The sequence below is a fragment of the Lathamus discolor genome, chromosome 1 (genome assembly GCF_037157495.1).
Source record: "Lathamus discolor isolate bLatDis1 chromosome 1, bLatDis1.hap1, whole genome shotgun sequence".
NCBI classification, from domain to species: Eukaryota; Metazoa; Chordata; class Aves; order Psittaciformes; family Psittacidae; genus Lathamus; species Lathamus discolor.
Genome location: NC_088884.1, coordinates 27,604,802 through 27,625,316, shown reverse-complemented (window position 1 = coordinate 27,625,316; position 20,515 = coordinate 27,604,802). Strand labels below are relative to the sequence as shown.

Here is a 20,515-nt window from a genome sequence, read left to right as displayed (position 1 = left end):
TAGATATAAAATCTGGATCGTTGTAAACAATAAATGTGTATATACAAGTGGAAAACAGATTTATGATTAACAGATATAAACTGAACTTGCAAATGGATATGAACATATTTAAAGTAAGGACAAAACCAGGTAAAATAATGGTTCTTATAAGGGTTCAATAATGCATCTTCAAGAAGTATTTTTGGTAACAGATTACTTGTTGATAACATTTTCCACCTTGTTCTGTAATGGGGATGAAAATCAACCAACTAATGACCATCAGATGTGAGTAAGTGTGTCAGGTTTGATGGAAAAATACACTGTCACGCAACATGGAGCCTAAAGGCACTAAAGTAACATAAACCAACCATACAGTAGGTACAAATTTCTACTGCATTCATTCAGCAATAAACCAGAAATATGAAATAATATTTGTATTAATTTACAGGATAAGGGATTCCAGAGCTTTTTTGATCACGGTTGGGTGTGTTTTGCCCTGGCCAACCTGACTGCAATCGTGACCTGAACTGCTCTTCCACAGAATGAAGTGCTCCACTGAACTGTAGTTAACTCTGAAACCGAACGACGGCAAGGCTACAAGCAGCGCTCACTCAGTGATCAATTCTGATTTAATATCCTGGCAGCAGGACGTTTAATAAACAGCTATGCACTGAAAATACAGTTACAGATCAAATCTTTCTTTGCGTGTGAATAATAAGGTGCCTTTCTTCTAAATATGTACTCTCTGTTCTGACTACAGAGTTAATTATTAAGTATGTTATTAATTATTAATATAAGATTATTCTCTTTCATTTTGAAAGTATATTTAGCCTTTTTCTTGAAGATTTCTAGCAAGAGACTCTCAAAATATGTTGTAGAAATGCATGCAATTCCAAAGCTTAAGACATGGATGAATGAACTCTTTTTATATGCATACCTTTGTTTAATGAAACTTGCTACTTCTAAGCATTCCTATTTGCAGTATAATAGTACATAAACATGTTAAATGAAATCAACTGGTCTTACAATCTATTTTGTGATGTCCAGTACTTCATGTATTTTATATCAGCCGTACGTAATGAATAAAGGACTTACTTAATCTATTTCACTATGGAAGTCATTCATGAAAAGCCTGGCAGGAAAATCACTCCTCAATAAGGACCAAATATTCCAGCTACCTCACAGCTCCATTCAGAGTTTCATAAGTCAGCTTGTCAGCATCTCCTTAGCAAGGTTTTGCTGCCCTAAACCCCCTTTAATCTCAGGGAACACCTCCTGTGCCCCTTGCTGGGGAAAGCCCATTTCACTTGCTGCTGCCATGTCCCTGCTCACTGACTGCTGCCTCCTTCCCTCCTTCCACCACACTTTTAATTACAGCCCTGGGTCAAAAGCCTTAGAAAGTGAAGGAAACCCCTTCTATATAGAGGCTGGACCCAACCCAGCAGTCATCCACATCATCCAGACTTCTTTTACATGGAGACTTAAATAATTTATGTTTTCAATGTTTTATAACTTCAGCAGTGAGAGGCAGCGTTGGGAACAGCCCCCTCTGCTTTGCTGGGGTCACAGCAGACATTGCTGAGCCGTCAGTGTAAATTACAGGCGGCAGCACGTCAGTGCAGAATGCTTCAGTGCGTGTGCAATCTCAAGTACATAAATAATCTCACTGACTTACTGAAGCACCAGAAAACATTCAGCTAATATTCCTTCATAACTTCTCCGGAGTATTTGAGAAGCAGCACTTTGATCTTTATTAGCTGTCAAGTCCATGATGAGGCAAAGTACATTCCTCAGCAGGCTGCTGGAGCCAGGCCTGGAAGCAGCTACATCCTTCTGGAGTTTATCTGGACATTTACAAACTGGAGCTGACTTGCAGGGCTTCCCACACATGTTTATTACTGCAGTTTCTTGGGACCATGAACCAGCTTCATGCTCTTGTACAAGACCACATGCTGTTGTGCACCACCACTATACCCTGGTACAAGGGGAGTGCTAAGGGGCCAGGAAGGCATTAACAAGCAAAAGCATGAACCAGGGGAATGTGTCCCACCTTCTTCCTTCCAGACAGAAGAAATAGGTTTGCAGAAAGCATTGTGAGCAGAAATTCACACAACGCAAATTGCTTCAGCAGCTGTGGTCCCCCTGCATGAGCTGGAGCAAGGCACAGTTCCTACCACCATCAGTGCACAGAGATAAGTGACTTACCCCAAGTGATGTGTGACACTCACAAGCCTTTTCCTGACTAGAAGGCAGCACCAGGAGTTTTTCTCCCTTTGACTAAGAATGTCAGCAATTTCAGCTTGACACAAAGCTGGCCTGGCTGATGGTCTAATATACAAATCATGGGTCAAAGATAAGATAAACACATACCAGTGTAGTCCTCGTAGCATTCACAAGTGTAGCCCCCTTCGCGGCTCCGGCACAGCCCGTTGCTTCCGCAAGGGTTGGAGTAGCAGAGGTCAATCTCTGTCTCACAGTAGTCACCCGTGAAGCCTGCGGGACATCGGCACCGCAGGCCGTTGATGGGGTGGATGGGGCGGAACAGGACAGTGTTGGAGCTGATGAACGGGGCTGAGCTGTCAAACTTGAGGACAGAGACACACTTCATGTAGTTTTCACAGGGCTCACGCAAGCAGATGTTGTCATCAAAGGGCAGCACCCTCTGTGTGGAGATCATGGTCAGTAGGGTCCTGTTGAGGTAGATCTGCTCCTGCAGGTCCTCAGAGGGGAAGAACTTGTTTCGAATGCCACCAGGGAGCAAAGCAGAGAAGGTCACATTCAGGATATTGGAGCTGACATCCGTGTCATTCTGGATGTTGAAAACGAAGATGCCGTCCTTGGCAGTGGAGAGCACTGTTGCCACCCCTTCCACAAACAGGGATAGGAGGGGAGAAAGGAACCTCTCCTGGGACATGTTCTCCAGCCTCACCGTGATGCTGTTGGTGAGCATGTCATCCGTGATGATGGTGACACGAAGGGTGCAGACTGCTGTGACACTGTGGACACCGTCTGAAGGGAAGAGAGAAAGATAACAGTCAGAGACAGTACAACAAAATTATCTTCTCCAGGTGCGGGCTCAGGCTTAAGGAGCCAAAATTAGGCACAGAGAATGGTGACCAGAACTTGAGATAAAAGCCACCTAAGGAAACGAGGGACTTGGCAGTCCTGAGGTAAAGGTTGGACTTGATCTTAAAGGTCTTTTCCTACCTAATTGACTCTATGATTCTATTTGAACACCTGAACTTCTTCATTCCTCACACCTAACTCCTTCAAAATACTTTAGTGGGGGGATCAAATTAAAAACGCTGTAGTGGAAAGCAGACATTTAAAAGCTTTTACATCTTATCCTTCCTCTAAAGCATTTCTGATGCAGCTGTGGATGTTCTGCAATAAAACCTGTAAGTATATAAATACAGCACTAACACCCAACACTGGACTGAGAGATGCCACTGTAAAATCTCAGTGCACCCTGAGGCTTACAGTAGTGCTGTGAATATACAAACTCTAGAGTGTTCTATCTCTATGAAACATAATTATGACACAGTAAGTGTTATAATTAATCCAAATTCAAACGCGAGCAGGGAGTGGGAAGTTGCATCATCACTGAAACCAAACCACTTAGTTTAATTCTGTCTTCTTGCTAACATTGACTCATTAAAATACAGATCGCATTACAGAAAATATGATTAGTGTTACAGCAGCATCGAGAAATACCAGAAGAGCTCAAAAGTGGCTTCCGACAGGAAATGTTGCTTCTCAAAGTTCTTGTAGTGTAAATATACAACTAGAAATAAGAGTGAGTTCATCTCACGAGAGAGATGAACTGGTCTGAGTGGGCAATATCAGACCCACTGTGGGGCTAAGAACTGATTCCGGTTCCCCCAGGTCCCAGCTCAGTGCCTTAGTCTTGGTCCAAAGTATCCAAGAAATAATAATTTCACAAGTAACCCAATACTACATTTATTTCAATTAAACCATATGGTACATGCAGAAATGATTTTGCATCACATCGATGTAAAATCACAACAGAAACTGCATTTGAATCAATCTAAACCCAGTGTGAGATCAAAATTCTAATACCGTGGTCATTTGCCTAAAGTTTATTCTCTCAAAGTGTAAGTTTCTGACCCATTATGGTCTCTTATAAAAGGTCTTTCAAGAACAAAAAAATCAGAATGGCTCCTTTCCTATTCACTGTCACCAATACACCTCAAGTGCTGCTTTATTTTAAAGAGAAATGTATTGTTGGAAGGTTTTTCCTCCAATACATAGTAGCAATGTAGTAAATTACAGTGGCATAATTAACCAAAAGGCTTCTGACTCCCTCCTCCCGATCAGGTTGCCTGTAAAAGCTCAGCTGTTGACCTTTTTCCACTCTGAAGCAGCTTTCAGGCAAATAGGAAAACCTTTTCTCCTATGTGCTACTTTACTGCTGCCTGGCTAAAACCAAACAGTCAGGAGAGGCTGTTACTTGGAGGGATCTGTTTGATGTGCCCCTCACAGAGGCCCATGCGCCAGCTTTTACTTTCTCCCAAGTGTGCAGAAATCTTTTATCTCCTCTTCCTCAGACTCATTCTAGAAACATGTAGCTTCAGCCTCCAGCAAGACCCAAAGCAACCTTTAAACATGGTATGTAGCCAAAATCTTCCATGCAACCTCCTCCTCCTGTGCTGCCTGTGGATTTCTGGCCAGCAGACAACACAGGATGTGCTGTATTTTCATAACTGACATCCTCAGACTAGTTTACCCACTTCTGTCAACTGCATGGCGCATTCCCCTGAAAGGCCAGCAGCAGAACAAACTATTCACTTTTTCTTTCCTAAAGCAATTGACATTTGCCTGCCTGTCCTATAGGGTGCCTGAACTATTTTGCTATTTGTTGCACAATACACTACAGAAGCTCCCTCATACCAGCAGGAATGCTGGACAATGGGTCCTTTTCTGAAGAAAACACTATGATCTATAGCCCATGGTATGTATAGTAAGAAGACAAAATGCGATCCACTGTCTGACAACGCACTAGAGTCTACAAACTGTCATAATCAATATCAACTGTCACAATATGCAAGAGCTTCCCAGCATTCACAACAGCTATTCTGACACAGTTAATAAATCACAGCAAAAAGCCCGGTGTCAGATACCACACAGGCTCCTTGTTCCGCAGGCAGCACAAAAGAAAACTGGGCACATATAGCTGCAAAATGAAGTGGTGTTTTAAAAGCCAGTCCAGCTTTGTGCAGCCCTGTTGCAGAGCATTAAAATAAAAGGAGAGTAAAAAGGAGCCGAACATGTGTACTATGGGTAACAAAAGAGTGGCATGGCTATATAGCCGGCTGGACAAGCCCCTCTTTCATATCACCAGTGAGTCTGAACGCAGCATCACGGGATCTGATCATCTATTCATTCAGGACTTCGTGGAAAGTTGAAACAATCTGTGGTTTTATGGGACCAAATTAGTATCTATTCTACTCTCAACAGACAACGTTCACTTTGAGGGCTGGAACAGGCATAATAGAGGAAGTGGAAATTCTGTCCTCCTCTTTACTGGCAATTGAATGAAGCCCTAAATACACAATAATAATAAATGGGGTTTGAGATTCACAAGTTTAATACTCCATGAAAGTTTCAAATATTTACTGCTAGAAATACCAGAAAAACAGTATTAGGAAGCACTGTTTTATGGAGTGGCATTAGTTTGTGGCCTTTCACTCTCTGACATGCCTACCATATGCAGCTCTCCAATACACACACACAACCAATCTGTTATTTTGCTGACGTGGCTCTAGCAATATGATTTTTCGAAGGTCTTGTGATACAGCTATAAAAAGTCCCTCTCATGTTTTGGCAGATGCAAGATGTTTTCATTCAGGAGTGTGAAACACCCTTTGAGTGGTGCTACATAAGAGAAACTCTGGCTATGCTTTACTCTTGGAGGCAGACCTTCGCACAGATGCTTACACACACATATGCAAGGCTTACCTGTCACCTCATCTCACAGACACATCTGCTTGGCTTCAGCAAACCTGCTGGATGCAGGAGTCTTCCTGAAGGAGCTCTAAACACACAGGCCATGCTGGCAAGTGGGACACGTAGGCATCCTGCTAAGGGTGGTTTGAGTGGACAGCCTGAATCTTAGCAGCACAAGCCACTGCCACCCGGATAGCCTTAGTAAAGGGAAAACCAGGATGGACCAAGGAGGAAGACAGGATTTGACCTGTCCTTTTGTGGGATTGGCTCCTAAAATGCTTTACCAATGCTTTTGTCATTCCATCCTTGAGTTTGTTTTCCGTGAAGTGGGGATGATGGCACTTACACGTACACTGTGAAGTAGAGGGTGCAGATGATGAAATGATGAGATACTGGGGTAATGAAGGCAACATAAATACCACAGACAAATCGCAAAAGGTTCTTTTAAAAGCTGTTGCAGCCATGTTTATCGAAAACAAGCTAGAAAGATGAAAATGGAATACTCAGTGTCTCACACATCAGTGAATGGACAGAGGAGTCTGTCTGGACAGCTGGTGGCTGCAAAGGGGAAGAGGTGTTCATTACAAATGTAGTCCCTGCACACTGAGTTTATATCCTGACAATATCATTTTATCTCTACTTTCTACAAAAGGCATCTCCAGAAGGTGGAAAACAAAGGTGGAAAACAAAGCAGACTGTTGTCTTTTGTGTCACTGTCATTGTTGAATAGGCTCCTTTAAAACAGAACTACTCATCTTCACCCTCCATCAAACTAATGAAAAGATTTAATAGCAACCACATACTCTGACACATTACAAAGAAAAGAGAAGACTTAAGGCTGAAAAAAAGCCTGAACCTCTCTAAAATATATGAATAACTAAGAATTGATTAAACAGTAATTGTATCATGATTACCTTTATGACAAACCTAATCAAATGCAAGACTGTAATCTCAGCTTCCTATCTTCTGGCAGTCCATAAACCAAAGCATTTTATTATCTGGAAATGTAAACATAGCAAAGTTTAACTGAAATGCATATTTGGCAATGGCAGCATCTGGCCTGAAAGGTTCCTTTGTTTGTTTTTTAGATTGGCACAAATAAAATAATTAACACTGTTTTGCCTTATTACATACAAAGGTCTTAGGGCTAATTTTGAAAGCTGCATATTTCATATAAACACTTTAGTATCACAGCTTTCTTTCATAGATACCTCAACCCAAATCTATTATAATTCTGCTTGGTAATGCACCTGGGAGTAACGTGTCAGAGTTTATGACAGCCATGCAAAGTCCTGGGCTAGCAAAATGTACAGTAAGGACACGCCACAGGTTCAAATAAGCTCTTGCTCTCCCCAGCTCATGAGAAGCAGACATGCCCACAGGTAGCAGCCATCGCCTGGTAGCATGCCTTGTAATGATCAAACCTCCATCACCCATTGCTTCCAGCCATGTCTTTACATATGAGAGTTAATACACACCTAGTCCAGTACTAAGCTTTGATTTACTGACGAGGATGCTGTGCACTTAAGTGTCCTCTCCACTGCTTGGGTGGCAGTAGCACGTAAGTAGCTCACAGACACTGAGACCACAGGCAATACTTGGCTGCCTGCACAGAGCTGGAACCCAAACCACGCTTCCTATTGAGCAAACTGCAGTAAACAGTCCGCAGATGTCCGTAACAGTGAGATGCACAGCCCTGCGCTAAGCTTCAGTTGCCCCGGTAAGTCTGCAGTGTGCAGGGCTGAGGCCCTTCCCTGCACTGCGCTTCCACCACCACTGAAACAGATTCAGCATGCACAAAATATCAGTGTATTAATATCGTCCTCTCAAACCATTGCTGTAGGCATGACAAAGCTTCGCTTCTATGAGTAGAAATAAGAGTCTATGAGCACCCATAAGAGAAAGTCTTTAAAAAGTTTTGTACATTATGGAAAAGCTCAGGAGCTTATAGTGCAAAAAAAAAATATCCTGAAAGAAAATAAACTGGACAGAAAATGGCAGGGGGGAACCTAAGGAAGATGCTTTATGGAAACAGCAGAAAACACTACCAGAAAGAAAAAGAAACATAGGCATTAAGTGTGAATTTACAGACCCTACCTCAGGGTCTTCCCAGTTAGTGAGTAGCCTCACTGGAGAAGTGTTTCAGGACAGAAACTGTGTACCTGACCCCACTCTGTGTGTGCCTTCAGGGCACCTTGGCAAAGAATGCGGGGGACAGTGTTGGCCTTACCTCTCCACAAGGCCAGAGCAATGGGAAGTGGCAAATGTCCCCCGTGCATCCCTGAGTAGTCGCTGTTTTGTGGTAGGAACAGATGAAAGTATAATTGTCTCTTTTGCTAGAGAAAAGTGATATTGAATGGTGCAATAACAGAAAAGAAACATCCATGAGCCATCCAGAGGCACCTTGACACGCTGGTGAGGTGGGCTGATGCCAACCTTATGAAGTTCAACCATGACAAGTGCAAGGTCCTACACCTGGGTTGGAGCAATCCCAGGCACAGCTACAGGTTGGGCAGAGAAGAGATTCAGAGCAGCCCTGCAGAGAAGGACTTGGGGGTGCTGGTCGATGAGAAAATGAACATGAGCCGGCTTCAGTGTGCACTCGCAGCCCAGAAAGCCAACCGTATCCTGGGCTGCATCAAAAGGAGCGTGACCAGCAGGTCGAAGGAGGTGATCCTGCCCCTCTACTCTGCTCTTATGAGACCTCACTTGGAGTATTGTGTGCAGTTCTGGTGTCCTCAACATAAAAAGGACATGGAACTGTTGGAACAAGTCCAGAGGAGGCCACGAGGATGATCAGGGGACTGGAGCACCTCCCGTATGAAGACGGGCTGAGAAAGTTGGGGCTGTTCAGCCTGGAGAAGAGAAGGCTGCGTGGAGACCTCATAGCAGCTTTCCAGTATCTGAAGGGGGCCTATAGGGATGCTGGGGAGGGACTCTTCGTCAGGGACTGTAGTGACAGGACAAGGGGTAACGGGTTAAAACTTAAACAGGGGAAGTTTAGATTGGGTATAAGGAAGAAGTTCTTTCCTGTTAGGGTGGTGAGGCACTGGAATGGGTTGCCCGGGGAGGCTGTGAATGCTCCATCCCTGGCAGTGTTCAAGGCCAGGTTGGATGAAGCCTTGGGTGGGATGGTTTAGTGAGAGGTGTCCCTGCTCATGGCAGGGGGGCTGGAACTGGATGATCTTGAGGTCCTTTCCAACCCTAACTATTCTATGATTCTATGATTCTACTCTGGAAAAACATAAAAGTGTTTTGTATAAAATCCTATCATTTCTTAGACAAGCAGTAATGGGTCCTGTCAAAGCCTCCCTTTCCTTGGGATCAGAAATGCCACTGATGAGCAATTCTTTCTTTATATCAAGTTGGATGAATGGAATGATTCCCCTTGGCCATGTGAACCTCATGCTATTAATTTTGTCCTGTCATTTCAGGCTGCTAGTCTCAGCCCCGCTCATTTAGGGCAGCTCAGGGCACCCAAGGGTCTTCCCCAGCCCCGCATCCCCTGGACACGGGGTACATACAAGAGTTGCGGCTATGCCAGCTTGTGCCCTGCCACTGCACTGCCCCATGGCTGCATTAACCACATCCAGACTTGTGAAATGATGTCGGGGTCAGTGCAAGCAAAGGATCACAACAGGCCTGTGCAGACACTTCCAGGAAAAGCTACCTCTGATGCTCACAGGCTGCTGGCACACTTAGAAACACTTTCAAGTGCTTTTGCAAGACAAACTTTCATTTACTTCCTTTTACAAGATGAGTCACCTCTTCGTCCTGACAGAGATGGGTTTCTGGGACACTTGTCGAAGGTGGGCAGTGGGACTTGGGCTTGAAACTTAGGGCAGCTCTCACTCCAGGGTCCCCTTGGCAGCTATAGCAGTACCAGCTAACTCAGACAGCTAAACACAAGCTGTGGGAGGAGAAACTGTGCATAAAGCAACTGTGAATTCCCAGCACGTAGAAGAGAAAAAAACAAACTGATGTTGGCATCATTATCTTCAATGTAGCCTGTGCTGTTCAGGATTATTTACTTTGTACACAATACTGAAGAGAAAATAAAAATACTTTGATTTGCAGCTTGAATAGGGGATTAGGAACAGACTGACGCCAACTGGATTGCTCAACGCTGTACAAGACTGCCATTAGCTCTTCTGAAACCAGCACCTGCAAGCTGGGAATTCTGAAATGCTAATTGGGGTGATAACACTAGTCTGGGGGAATGTTTCCGGAGGGTGGGAAGTAAGACACGTTGGATCTGCTGGCAGGAATAAACACTCCTGAGTGCTGACTGCAGTGAGGCTGGAAGTACTCCTCACTTCCCTGAACACCCTCCCACAGCATCACTTCTTGCTGCTCAGGTACCTGGTGCATGTGGGTTATAACTGCTGTGGGGGACGAGATGCAGGCAGGGGAAGCTGGCAGGGATGCAGCAGTGACAAGGCAGCAAGGAAACAAGTCCATGTCCTGGGTGGAAAGCACAAGTATAAAGGATGAAGGATACTTAGAAGGAAGTATGATACGTGGGAAGACAGTGTGAGCATGCTAATACCCAGCTCCTTCCAGACCATTTTACTGATGAGGAGATTTTCCTGCTAGCTAAAATGCAAAGTGATTTTCCTTCCTGGGTTCTGCATCCCTGCACCTCGGCTGGTTTTCCTTGTTAGCAAGGACCAGCAAGACTCCTCTGCCCGGCCATGGGGGCTGAGCCTGCCCCAGCACTGTGGCCCCAGGGGGTTCCCTGCCTGCTGTCACCAGCAGCACTCCACTGCCCAGCTCCCCCTTGGTGGGCTGCGCAGCCCAGGAGCCCCATGGCTGGCACAGAAGCACTGATGCAGCTTCTGAGCTCCAGCTGCAGAGGCAGGTTTCTGTTTCATGCTAATGACCATGGAAACTGTCTCACGGCACTCATCGGACCTGTTCGGATGAAAAACCCCGCTGCAGATCCCTACACCAGATAGATCCACAGACTGGCTTGCTGGGGGCTCCACCAACAATAAAACTTGATCATGTTTCATATATAACCAAAACTATTGCCTAATTACTGCGATAATTTTTAGGCGTCTCTGAACTTTAAAGGGAGAGGGGTTTAATATCATTTACATTTTAATTCTAACGAAATGCATAGCTAAATGCCCATTTAGCTGTAAGACGAATGTTTCCCAGCAGGCTTGCATTGCCTGCAGGCACATCTTGCAGTGCACCGCAGTGCTGGCTGCATTGGCTTGAACAGGCAGGAGATGTGAGTGAGCATCAGGGAGAATGAAGCCTAAGCACAGGGAGCCCAGTCACCCGCTCACCCCACAGCTAAAGGGCTATTTGTGGGCATCTCTGCAGCTGTAACCAGTCATTCTATATAGGATTCTATATACAGGAGTACAAACAGGTTTTGTACAGACCCATGAAAGCACCAGACAAACTAAACTGTAGTCATGTGATGTTCCAGTGCTCATCTCCATTCAGGGCATGGTCTTTAAGTGAATGATGTATTTTGTACAGAGTGAGATAACAGCAGTGTGTTTACCCCAAGACATGCTTCTGCATCACTAACCCCACTTCAAAAGACAGACCCACTGCCTGGGGTGGTTCTGTGCTGCCAGGGAGCAACCAATGGGTCACCACAAAAACCTCTATTCTTGTGACTATGCATCCCCTGCAAACATTCTAACTCGGTCTGATTAAGGTAAGGACGCCCCTAGCCAGGGCTCTGCACAAATCCCTCTCTTTGGAGTTTCAGACCAGGAGTGGATGAAAACAATGTTGGGGATGGCAAGGGGGGGTGGTGGGAAGATTTGGTGTTGGGGCCTGGAGTTTCAAAACTGGGAGCAGTGATAAGGAAACAGTTCTCTGCCTCAGTGTCTGCACCCGTACTGCGTATGGGTAACCTCAAAGGGACCCTTTCAAAACAGTATCAGCAACATTAAATCCATTGGGTTTATTTTTCTCCATAGTCCCAAGTTCCTGTTGCCTGGAGATACGATACACTCTGCTCCTTGCTCTGACCCACAGGGAAACCATGGGGATGCTTCCTGCTGGATGGAGTTCAGGTTCGCTGTGTTGAGTGGAAAACAAAGGAGGGAACAATGAAAAAAGACACTGATGTCATTTCTGTCTACAGACAAGCTTTCAGAACAGTTACACATCAGCTGAAAGAGTTATTGATGCACTGGGCAGTGCAGAAACTTGACCAGCTCCCTGAAACCACCAGGAAAATTCAGTGGTTGCTGGGTGCGCTCTGCCAAAGCATGGTTTGGGAAACTAAGAGGGTTCTTAGGGGTATGTGTGTGTGTGGGGGGGGCTTTGTCACTTTTCTGTAGTTTCAGCCATCGGAGGCCCATTTGCAAATTAACACAAGAGAAGACAGAGAGCTACGTCCAGGGAAGGACAAGCAGTAGCGGCCACGTGTCAGCTTCCACACGCACTGGGCACAGGAAAGGTTGGCTCAGCTGTTCCTTCTGCCCCAGGAGATTTGAACATGCTCAAACACGAGGGACCCACACAAGCAGAGTAATGCTGTCATGCTGCTTCACTTCACATCAAATCTGTTATTGGGAGCAATGACTGGGGCATGGATGTCACACCTGTAGCACATGTGTGTCCTGAAGGAAAGGTTCCAGAGCCTTTATAACTCCACCTTTCCGCTCTTTCTCTCTTTTAAGAGTTCTTATTAAAAGTAGATTAAAATTGAGAGAAGTGATGGGGAGCATCAAGGTCCATCTGCTAGGACCTGACACAAAATACACCCACCTCCCACAGCCTGAAGAATTCAGACTTTCAATTAGCTTGACTCCATTAGAAACCCCCAGAATGTAAGTATTTATTCAACGCAGTGTTGAATGCTTTCCCCCATTTCTGGCTTCAAAGGGAACAGGTTGGTGTTTTTTTTCTCATTAGATTTCGGACTGACCAGCTCTGCTGGTCTTTTGTTAACTGAGATCTGCTGAGTTAAGCAGAGTAAGAAGCAAGTAAGAAACTTAAAGAAATAAACTTGAGCAAATAAGAAACTGAAATAAGGAATATTGCCCGCATCACGTGATTGAAATCAAGAATTAAGAACAGAAAGATAAAATAAACACACAAAACCACCCTTAACCAAACTTTTGTATTTTTGGGAAAGACTTCCCAGGCCCTTGGCAAAGTTTGCAGGAAAAATGCAGTGCGCTTTGTCCAGACTGTTGATAGGCAACACACACAATCTTCTACAAATGCAATGCAAGAACAAAGAAACCCCTTTGATTAGCTAACCATCTACATGTCACTGGCCACTGGCAATGAGATCATGATGTATTTGGCCGCATGGTCAACTGAGAAGATTATTCTTGGATCCCTGCTGTTAAAACTAGAGTTCTGGACACGAATCAAAAAGGACAAAGCACTTGTTTCCTGTTTCTATCGTCCTGAACCTGCAGTGGGCATTTTTCTCTCCAAAACATTCCCAAAGAGAAAAGCAGCCCCACAGACAGAATCAAGGGAATGCAAGAGCATGACTCCTATAGCCGTACATCATCTTGGGAAGCCGATGCAGAGAAATGGCAGGACAAGCTATGACAGATTAAAGTGGGTAACATCAGTGAGTCGGAGCCACTGGCAAACACAGAAACTACTTCACTCTTCAGGAACGATACTGTAATCTCAAATGCCTATCTAAAGGTTTCTGTTCAGCCGAGCTGTAGTCTTAACAACATGATTCACTTCTTTAAGCAGGTAAGATTTTTCTACCAGGCACTTTGTAAGACACAGATCCTGAATGAAGCAGGTATTTTGCATTCTAACACTAATACAAGACTACCCAACAACTTCCATAAGCAGAAGATTCTCTTTGAAGGAATTTATTAGACTGGGTAACAGAATAAAAACTCATGGTCTCGGTCCATCCTTGTTGCCACCACATCATTAGCAGGGCATCAACTAGGAGCATGCCAGGCTAGACTCTGCCCAGCGGTTGCATTCTTCTGGTGAAGTGCAGGTGACTGTGTCTCTCTCTTCTTGGGAATGGTTCTTTCCTTCTTCCTCTGCCAAGGCTACAGGCAATCCAGCAATGTGGTATTTGGAGAGCTCAGGGTATCCAACAGCAAAGAGAGGCTCACTACAGGAGTGTGCCAACACCCTGCAGGCATGTGCCCACCACTCAGCAGGGCAGGACAACTCCCTGTGCCACCGGCATCATGCACAGCAGAGAGTTCTACCAGGGCAGTGGCAATTTATCCACCATTTCCAGGCACCCCATTGAAACTACTACTCCTATCAGATCACAGGGCATCCTAACATCTCGTAGGAAAGCCGTCTCTTTCAACCCAAGCAAAATTTCCAGGTGGAAAAGGGGACACATCTAGTGAAAGCTGGATGTACAAAGACCTTTTAATGTTGAGCCTTAAAATGCAAATCAGTCAGGGAAAACATGAAAATCCTCATTCTAGGAATGAGGCTCCCAGAACTATACATGAAGCTCCCAGACTATACTTTGATGCGACTCCAAGAGAGCTCAGCATCCCTAGAAACCACTGAGGCAGAAGGGTGAGATTTCAGCAAGCATTAGTAGAGGTCCTATCAACTTTCTATATAATACATGGAAAGGTGTGTCAGCCATCTGTATGATGCAATATGGGATAAATATTACTCCTGAGAGAGCATAAATACTAGTTTTGCTTTTAAGAAGTCCTTTTTAAAACACTGCACTACTCGCTGTGCAAAGCAGCTGTCTGTAAATCAGGATTTTCTCTGCAAAGAGCTTATCTGAATTCCTGCAAGATGCTTCATACTGCGGAGCCATTTCCCAAGAGCTCAATTGCTGAAGTTTAAGTACTAAGTTTAAGAAAGGATTTGCTATTTCAGTGTCCAGAGCACAATTTTTCACCACCTGAGCCCTGAGGCCATCTGTACAGACAGGACACTGGCTCTCTGGAACCTGTCATTGAGCGCAGCCACTTGTTCTCTCTTTCCTCTGATAAAATCAGGCTTACGTCATTGACCTCAATCTAGTGATGCAATTCTCAGGAGAAAAGTGTATTTTAGGCATTTTCTAAAATCTCAATTTTCAAAGAACTCTTTAGCCCTGACAGATGTAGTCTGATACTTCTGTACTTGGCCAGTGCTGAGCATCTTCATGAGGTTACTAAATACTGGCAGGGCATCCAGCTATAACACCTGCAATCACTGCACTGGGTTAATGATCCCTGGAAGCATCCTGCATGAGGAGACTCACTCCTTCTCTCCACAGGGCGTACCAGAAATCCTGCTCTGCCGCCCAGCCTGCAAGAAACCCACTGATATCAGAGCTGGGTTCCTAAGACAGCCAGAATCTACTCATGGTGTTCCACAACCACAGGACCACAAAGTGCTGTCTGCTTGAAGCATTAATCTCCTTGGATGTCTCACATCTTGGGAAAGGGAAGCAGAGGTTCAGTATCTGCATGGAAAGAAGCATTTCTCTCTGATGTGACAGCTGGTGATGGGGAGAAAGGCAAAGCAGCTGCAGCCTGGATCAGAAGAGGTGTACAGGGCTGCTGGGATGCCTCAGCAGTGCAGGCAGCAGTGGCTCAGCATGGGTCAAGGTTAGTGGAAATGACAGCAACATTCCCATGAATGTGTGCTGGGAAGGGAGAGAGCTGGGGCCAGAGCAGTGGCACAGGCAGGAGGGCTGGGACAGTGTGTGATACTCAGCTGCCACCCAATACGGCTCCACAGTCCATCACACGGACATCATTCATTCCTTGTGTCACACAAACACTGCACAAGACGCACACAGAAGCACCCTGACAGCTGGCTGCAACGTCTGCAGAAAGCATTAACTGGACAGGAAGCATTTCTACCAGAAATCTTCCTCCATCGTGTCACTGAAACCAATGTGAATTAACAGAAACATACCCATTCCAGTGAGACTCTCATTGGGTATGACTTCGATCATTTCTACCACCCCATGTGCATTTTTTGATGTCTATACATAGCTCAAAACCCTGTCCTGGTAAGGATGACTGTGTAGAGTCCCTGCTCTTGACCTGCAGCTCGGGCTGTCTCCATTACAACTGACTCCTGTGGACGCAGCTCTTCCTCCAATACCCACAGAACAGCAGGGAATTGCCCCAGAGAACCTGGCTTTTACTCCTTCTTTCTTTCTGCCTTCCAGCCAAAGCAAATTGCTGCATTTGTACCTGCAAGGAGGTGGAGGTGGAGGTGGAGCAGGACAGTCCACATGGGTGAGCTATGATGAGCAGTGAAGCAGAAGCAAACTCCAGCTGCATTTGGGGGTGGAGGGATCTGTTCACAGGCATGAAGCTTGCAGGGTGAGCATGTGCAGGCACACTGGAGCCTTCACGACCTCCAACTTACTCGGATTTAATTATGGCAAAATTTAGAAGTGCTTCCCCAGTTGCCAAATGTATCTTCTACTGCAGCTGCATGAAAACAAACCAAACCAACCTGCTAAAGAAGGAGGGATGTATTATTAAAAGCAGTAAAATTTCAAAGGACATTCAAGCTCAAAATATTCTAGCCCTTAAAATTACCAATTTGTCTGTATCCCTTTTTCAGAGACCTGTTTGGCAAAGAACACGTTTCATGGTCTCCCCTTACAGAAATCCAAATCCATGTTCTTGCCTCAGGAATGCTGCCGGCTCCATGTTTAACGGCCAAATCCTTCCATATTTGTCTTTGAAAGAGGCTCTTGTGAGCAGGAAACTGCTGCGACACCAGGCTCTAGCGCTCTTTAAAACAGCTCAAGCTCTGCAAAATGACCCCTCTCGACTCGTTTTCTCAGTTGGCTCAAGACATCTCCTGCATGTTGTTTCTACAGCAGTAACCTGAGGCTTCAGGAAATGCTGTAGCAGGTGGTTAAAGCTGTCAGCACCCAAAACCAGGAAGTGTTTTAATGTTATCTACCTAATAGACACTTTCCTTACATCCATACTCGTAACCAGGATTTGGGGGTTCTTTGTACAGGTCCATGACACATCCCCAGACACCACTCAGTAGATAGGGTATTACAATTTGTTAATATATAGCATCAATTAACATCTGCTGGATTTTAAGGATTGAGCTGCCTGGAAAGGCAGGATGCTTTGGAGACCATGAAAATACAGGGGACTCCTTAGGTCTCTGAGTGTATCTTGTACCTCTCTTCCACCATTGTTTTAGCTTGCCAATCAAGTAATGATGTTCCTGTAATTACTTTACAAGTACTGATCTCACTTGGTGCATGCTGTGCACTGCTGTGTAAGTGGTGGGATTTGTGTAATTACACCATCCTAGAAAATACCAAGCTGTAATCCCAAGTTACCAGCAGAACCTGAGTAAGGTAGAAAGAAATAATGGGACAACAATGAGGACGTATAAGCATGAAACAAGGATAGTTCTCTATTATGACTTATAGAAAGAAGTAAACTAAATGTGGTGCTTCCCTCTCTCCCCTGCAATGTTCTGAGCATCACTGAACTCCCAACAGTCTCTACCCAAAGGAGCAAGGCAACCACTCTGCTCTGCAACATCTTTGGTGTACTGGAGTTAGTCTATATTTGTGCACAGGTACCAGAAGGCAAAATCTGGCCAAATCACTTTAAAAAGACTGAACTGCTTGAGATATTAAGACCTGAGAACCCACCTCTTAATACGCCATTGCTCTAATTTCTCTTCTTAAAGCATTTGCACCAGTAATCAGAGGTGATCACTGAGCTCCATCCTGTACCTTTAATTAAAGTCTGTTCGGAAAGCCCTGTCTAGAGAGGCTAATCCCCCTCTACTCAGCTGCTAGATTTGCACAGCAAAGCAAGGAGGCTGTTGCATGTTTGGGGAGGTGAAAAGGGCTCAGTCTGGCATCCCAAACTATCATGAAACATCTACTGAAGCTAACCACCTCAAATGCAAACTGCCAACAGTCAGTAAAGAAGTGGGGCAGGGAAGCACCAGCAGGGGAAAACCATGAGTGCAGATATGAAAATGAATCATTCAAGGGTAACTGCATACCATTTTGGTTCAGTGCTGCCAAGTGTGGGCTCAGGTCCTGTCAGCCCTGGTCTGGAGCAGATGTGTCTGTTGGAGCAGATGCAGAGAGACCTGCAGAGCTTGCAAAGAAGAAAACTACAAACTCCAGGAAGTCCTCTTGACAAGAGCTCAAACGAGATGGGAAGGAGAGGTGGCACACCAACAGAAGCAGATATAGTCCTCAAAGCAGGAGTGTAGTGGCTCACGGGATTCTCATGAACCAGGGAATTGTGTCGCAGAGCTCACTGTGGGCATGGCACATTGAGATTTCTGCACCATTATGGTCACCTGCTGCCTCTACTCAAGATGCACTGCCCTTCCAACACGTGGGGCTCCCTCTCCCAGTATCACGTTTCCCCTATGTTTCATCTCCTCTCACGCGTCTGCCCCTTCTTCCACCTCCCAGAGTGGCCACAAAGCCTTCCCTCCTGCTCTAAGTGTAAGCTACCCTCTTGTGAGGCACCTATGGAAACTGCCTGCCTGCGGTGTCAGCTGAGAGCAGGTGCAGCGCTTCACTCACTCATGACTTCTTCACACGTCTATGAGGATAAGGAAGGGTCCCAAGTGCACATGTAGATGTAAATGTACATGGGCAACTGTTGTCCTTGCCCTTCCACCACCTCTCACCCTGAGTGAGCCTGGCAAACCTCTACCATCTCTCTTCTTAGCCCCAAGGGTTGTACGTCTGCTGCGTGTTTGTACATGGTGCTCTGCATCTCAGCAGGCTGCTAACATGCAAGCAGATAACAGTAACAGAGCCAAGGCATCTCTGCAGAAAAGGATTTGTAGTCCCAGGGCATATGTTTGTGGAGAATTTACCAGGTGGGCTTAGGGACTGCTCAGACTGACTGAGCTGCAGCTCCCACAGAGAGCAGGGAGTGGAAAAGGGCAAATGTACCCAAACCTCTCCAAACTCACAAAGCAAACCTGAGGCTAAGCCAGGAGACAGAGATGAAGTAAGTGACCATGACTGGTAGGTAGCTTCATGGTGAAGAACCATGTCTGTAGCAAGAGAATGGGATGTGATATTGCCTTCTGGGAGATACAATGGGATTAATACAGTAAACATATGGAGAGAAGATCACCTCAGGAATACATGGGGAATTTTCTGAGTCAGCATTTCAAGTGAGAACTAATGAGACAAGCAGCAGGCAAGCCAGTGCTTAATAGGATCATGCTAGAAATGTGAGACTAGGAAAAGCCAAGGGAAGCCCTCTGTGAGGCTGCTCTGGTACCTGCTGCAGTCAGCAGAGACACTGCACCACAGCCGAGGGATGCAGAAGTACCACGGAAACAGACCTGCACTGGCAGGGCTCACGGGTGCTTTCTGCGATGAAAGGGTAGCACTAAGATTAAATGGTCTTAAGCAAAGAGGGTGCTAACCTCCCCGTGTTCACAGCTGACAATTCAGAAGAGCTTCAAGATAAGTGGAAAAAACCAGGGGAGGGGCTTGGCTCAGAGGTCTCATCACTGGCACCAGCATATAGGATAAAAGAAAAGATACACTGATTCTGACATCCTAAATACACATTCTCACTTCTCAATTGTAAACATACAAGAAGCTAAGCCACACGTTGTACACTGATGGCCGGTGTTTACCTCCACTGCTGACAGCCCGACAGTATGCAAACAGGTTCCTAATACAGATGTTACCTCTCAGGTCTATGTATTCTGGGTTTTCTGCAAGCCTGGGGGAACAGCTGAGTATGTGACTGCTAATCCAACTCTCTGCTGGCACTCTTTATGGCTCAAAGAAACCCTCAGAAGTCAAAATACTAATTAAAAGAGTGAAACCTAAGTGCTTGGTGACAGCTACATGAATGTACTCACACACAATGTAGAGGGTATGGAGGAAAAGCAAGCTATGGTAAAATCATTAGTAAATGATGCCATTTGTGACCTCTAAACAGAGAGCACTGATTCTTGGACCTGCAGTGGAGAGAGACAACAGAGGTGGAGGGGTGGGTGATGCAACGCTAAATGTTGCTAACAAAACCCCATACAATAATGCAGAAGAATAGGGAAGTGAAACAGGGAGTGAATAAATGGGACAAAACTGATCAATGCACAATAGCACAATGTGAACTTGCTTGGCTTTTCATGCCATGCAAAGCAGTAGGGGATTTTAACACACTATGTGTTTTTACACATGTAACAAAATATCTTTATTTCCTGCTAGCAGAGCTACAGTTCTGCAGGACAGAAATGGTATAATCTAATTAGAACAGACTTGAGAGGTCTTACAAATTAAAGCAAGAACTAGCTGGTGATGCAACAACATAGTAGTTTAGTGCTAGTAATGAACACAGCAGCCAGCATATTTAAAATTGACTTTCCAAATACACCAAGAAGATCTCTAATTCTAGTGATGCTACGCTCTGCAGGACTCAGACGTGACATAAGCTAATTTAACCCAACATGAACTTCACTGGTTGCACTTTTCTCACATAGGCTAGTTACTGATTTTAACAATAAATTAAAATAGTTTAAAATCTTTAGTGTTTTTATTTGAAACACAGAAGTAACTTCCAGTCCACCTGGACCCAAGAGATGGCCACAGTATGTTGAGTTTCCCGACCTAACCGGGAGCACCACAACG

The 20,515-nt window shown here is 45.1% G+C and overlaps 1 protein-coding gene across 7 annotated transcripts in view; it reads right to left on the bottom strand.

The window, feature by feature from the left end:
- The window catches only part of CELSR1 (cadherin EGF LAG seven-pass G-type receptor 1), a 164,971-nt gene that overhangs the window by 93,224 nt on the left and 51,232 nt on the right, over positions 1-20,515 (bottom strand). For all 7 annotated transcript variants that reach the window (XM_065665404.1, XM_065665464.1, XM_065665415.1 and 4 more), the window contains exon 2: positions 2,350-2,988. In XM_065665404.1, coding sequence (XP_065521476.1) covers positions 2,350-2,988 — 639 coding nt within the window. The remainder of the gene's footprint in view (positions 1-2,349; positions 2,989-20,515) is intronic.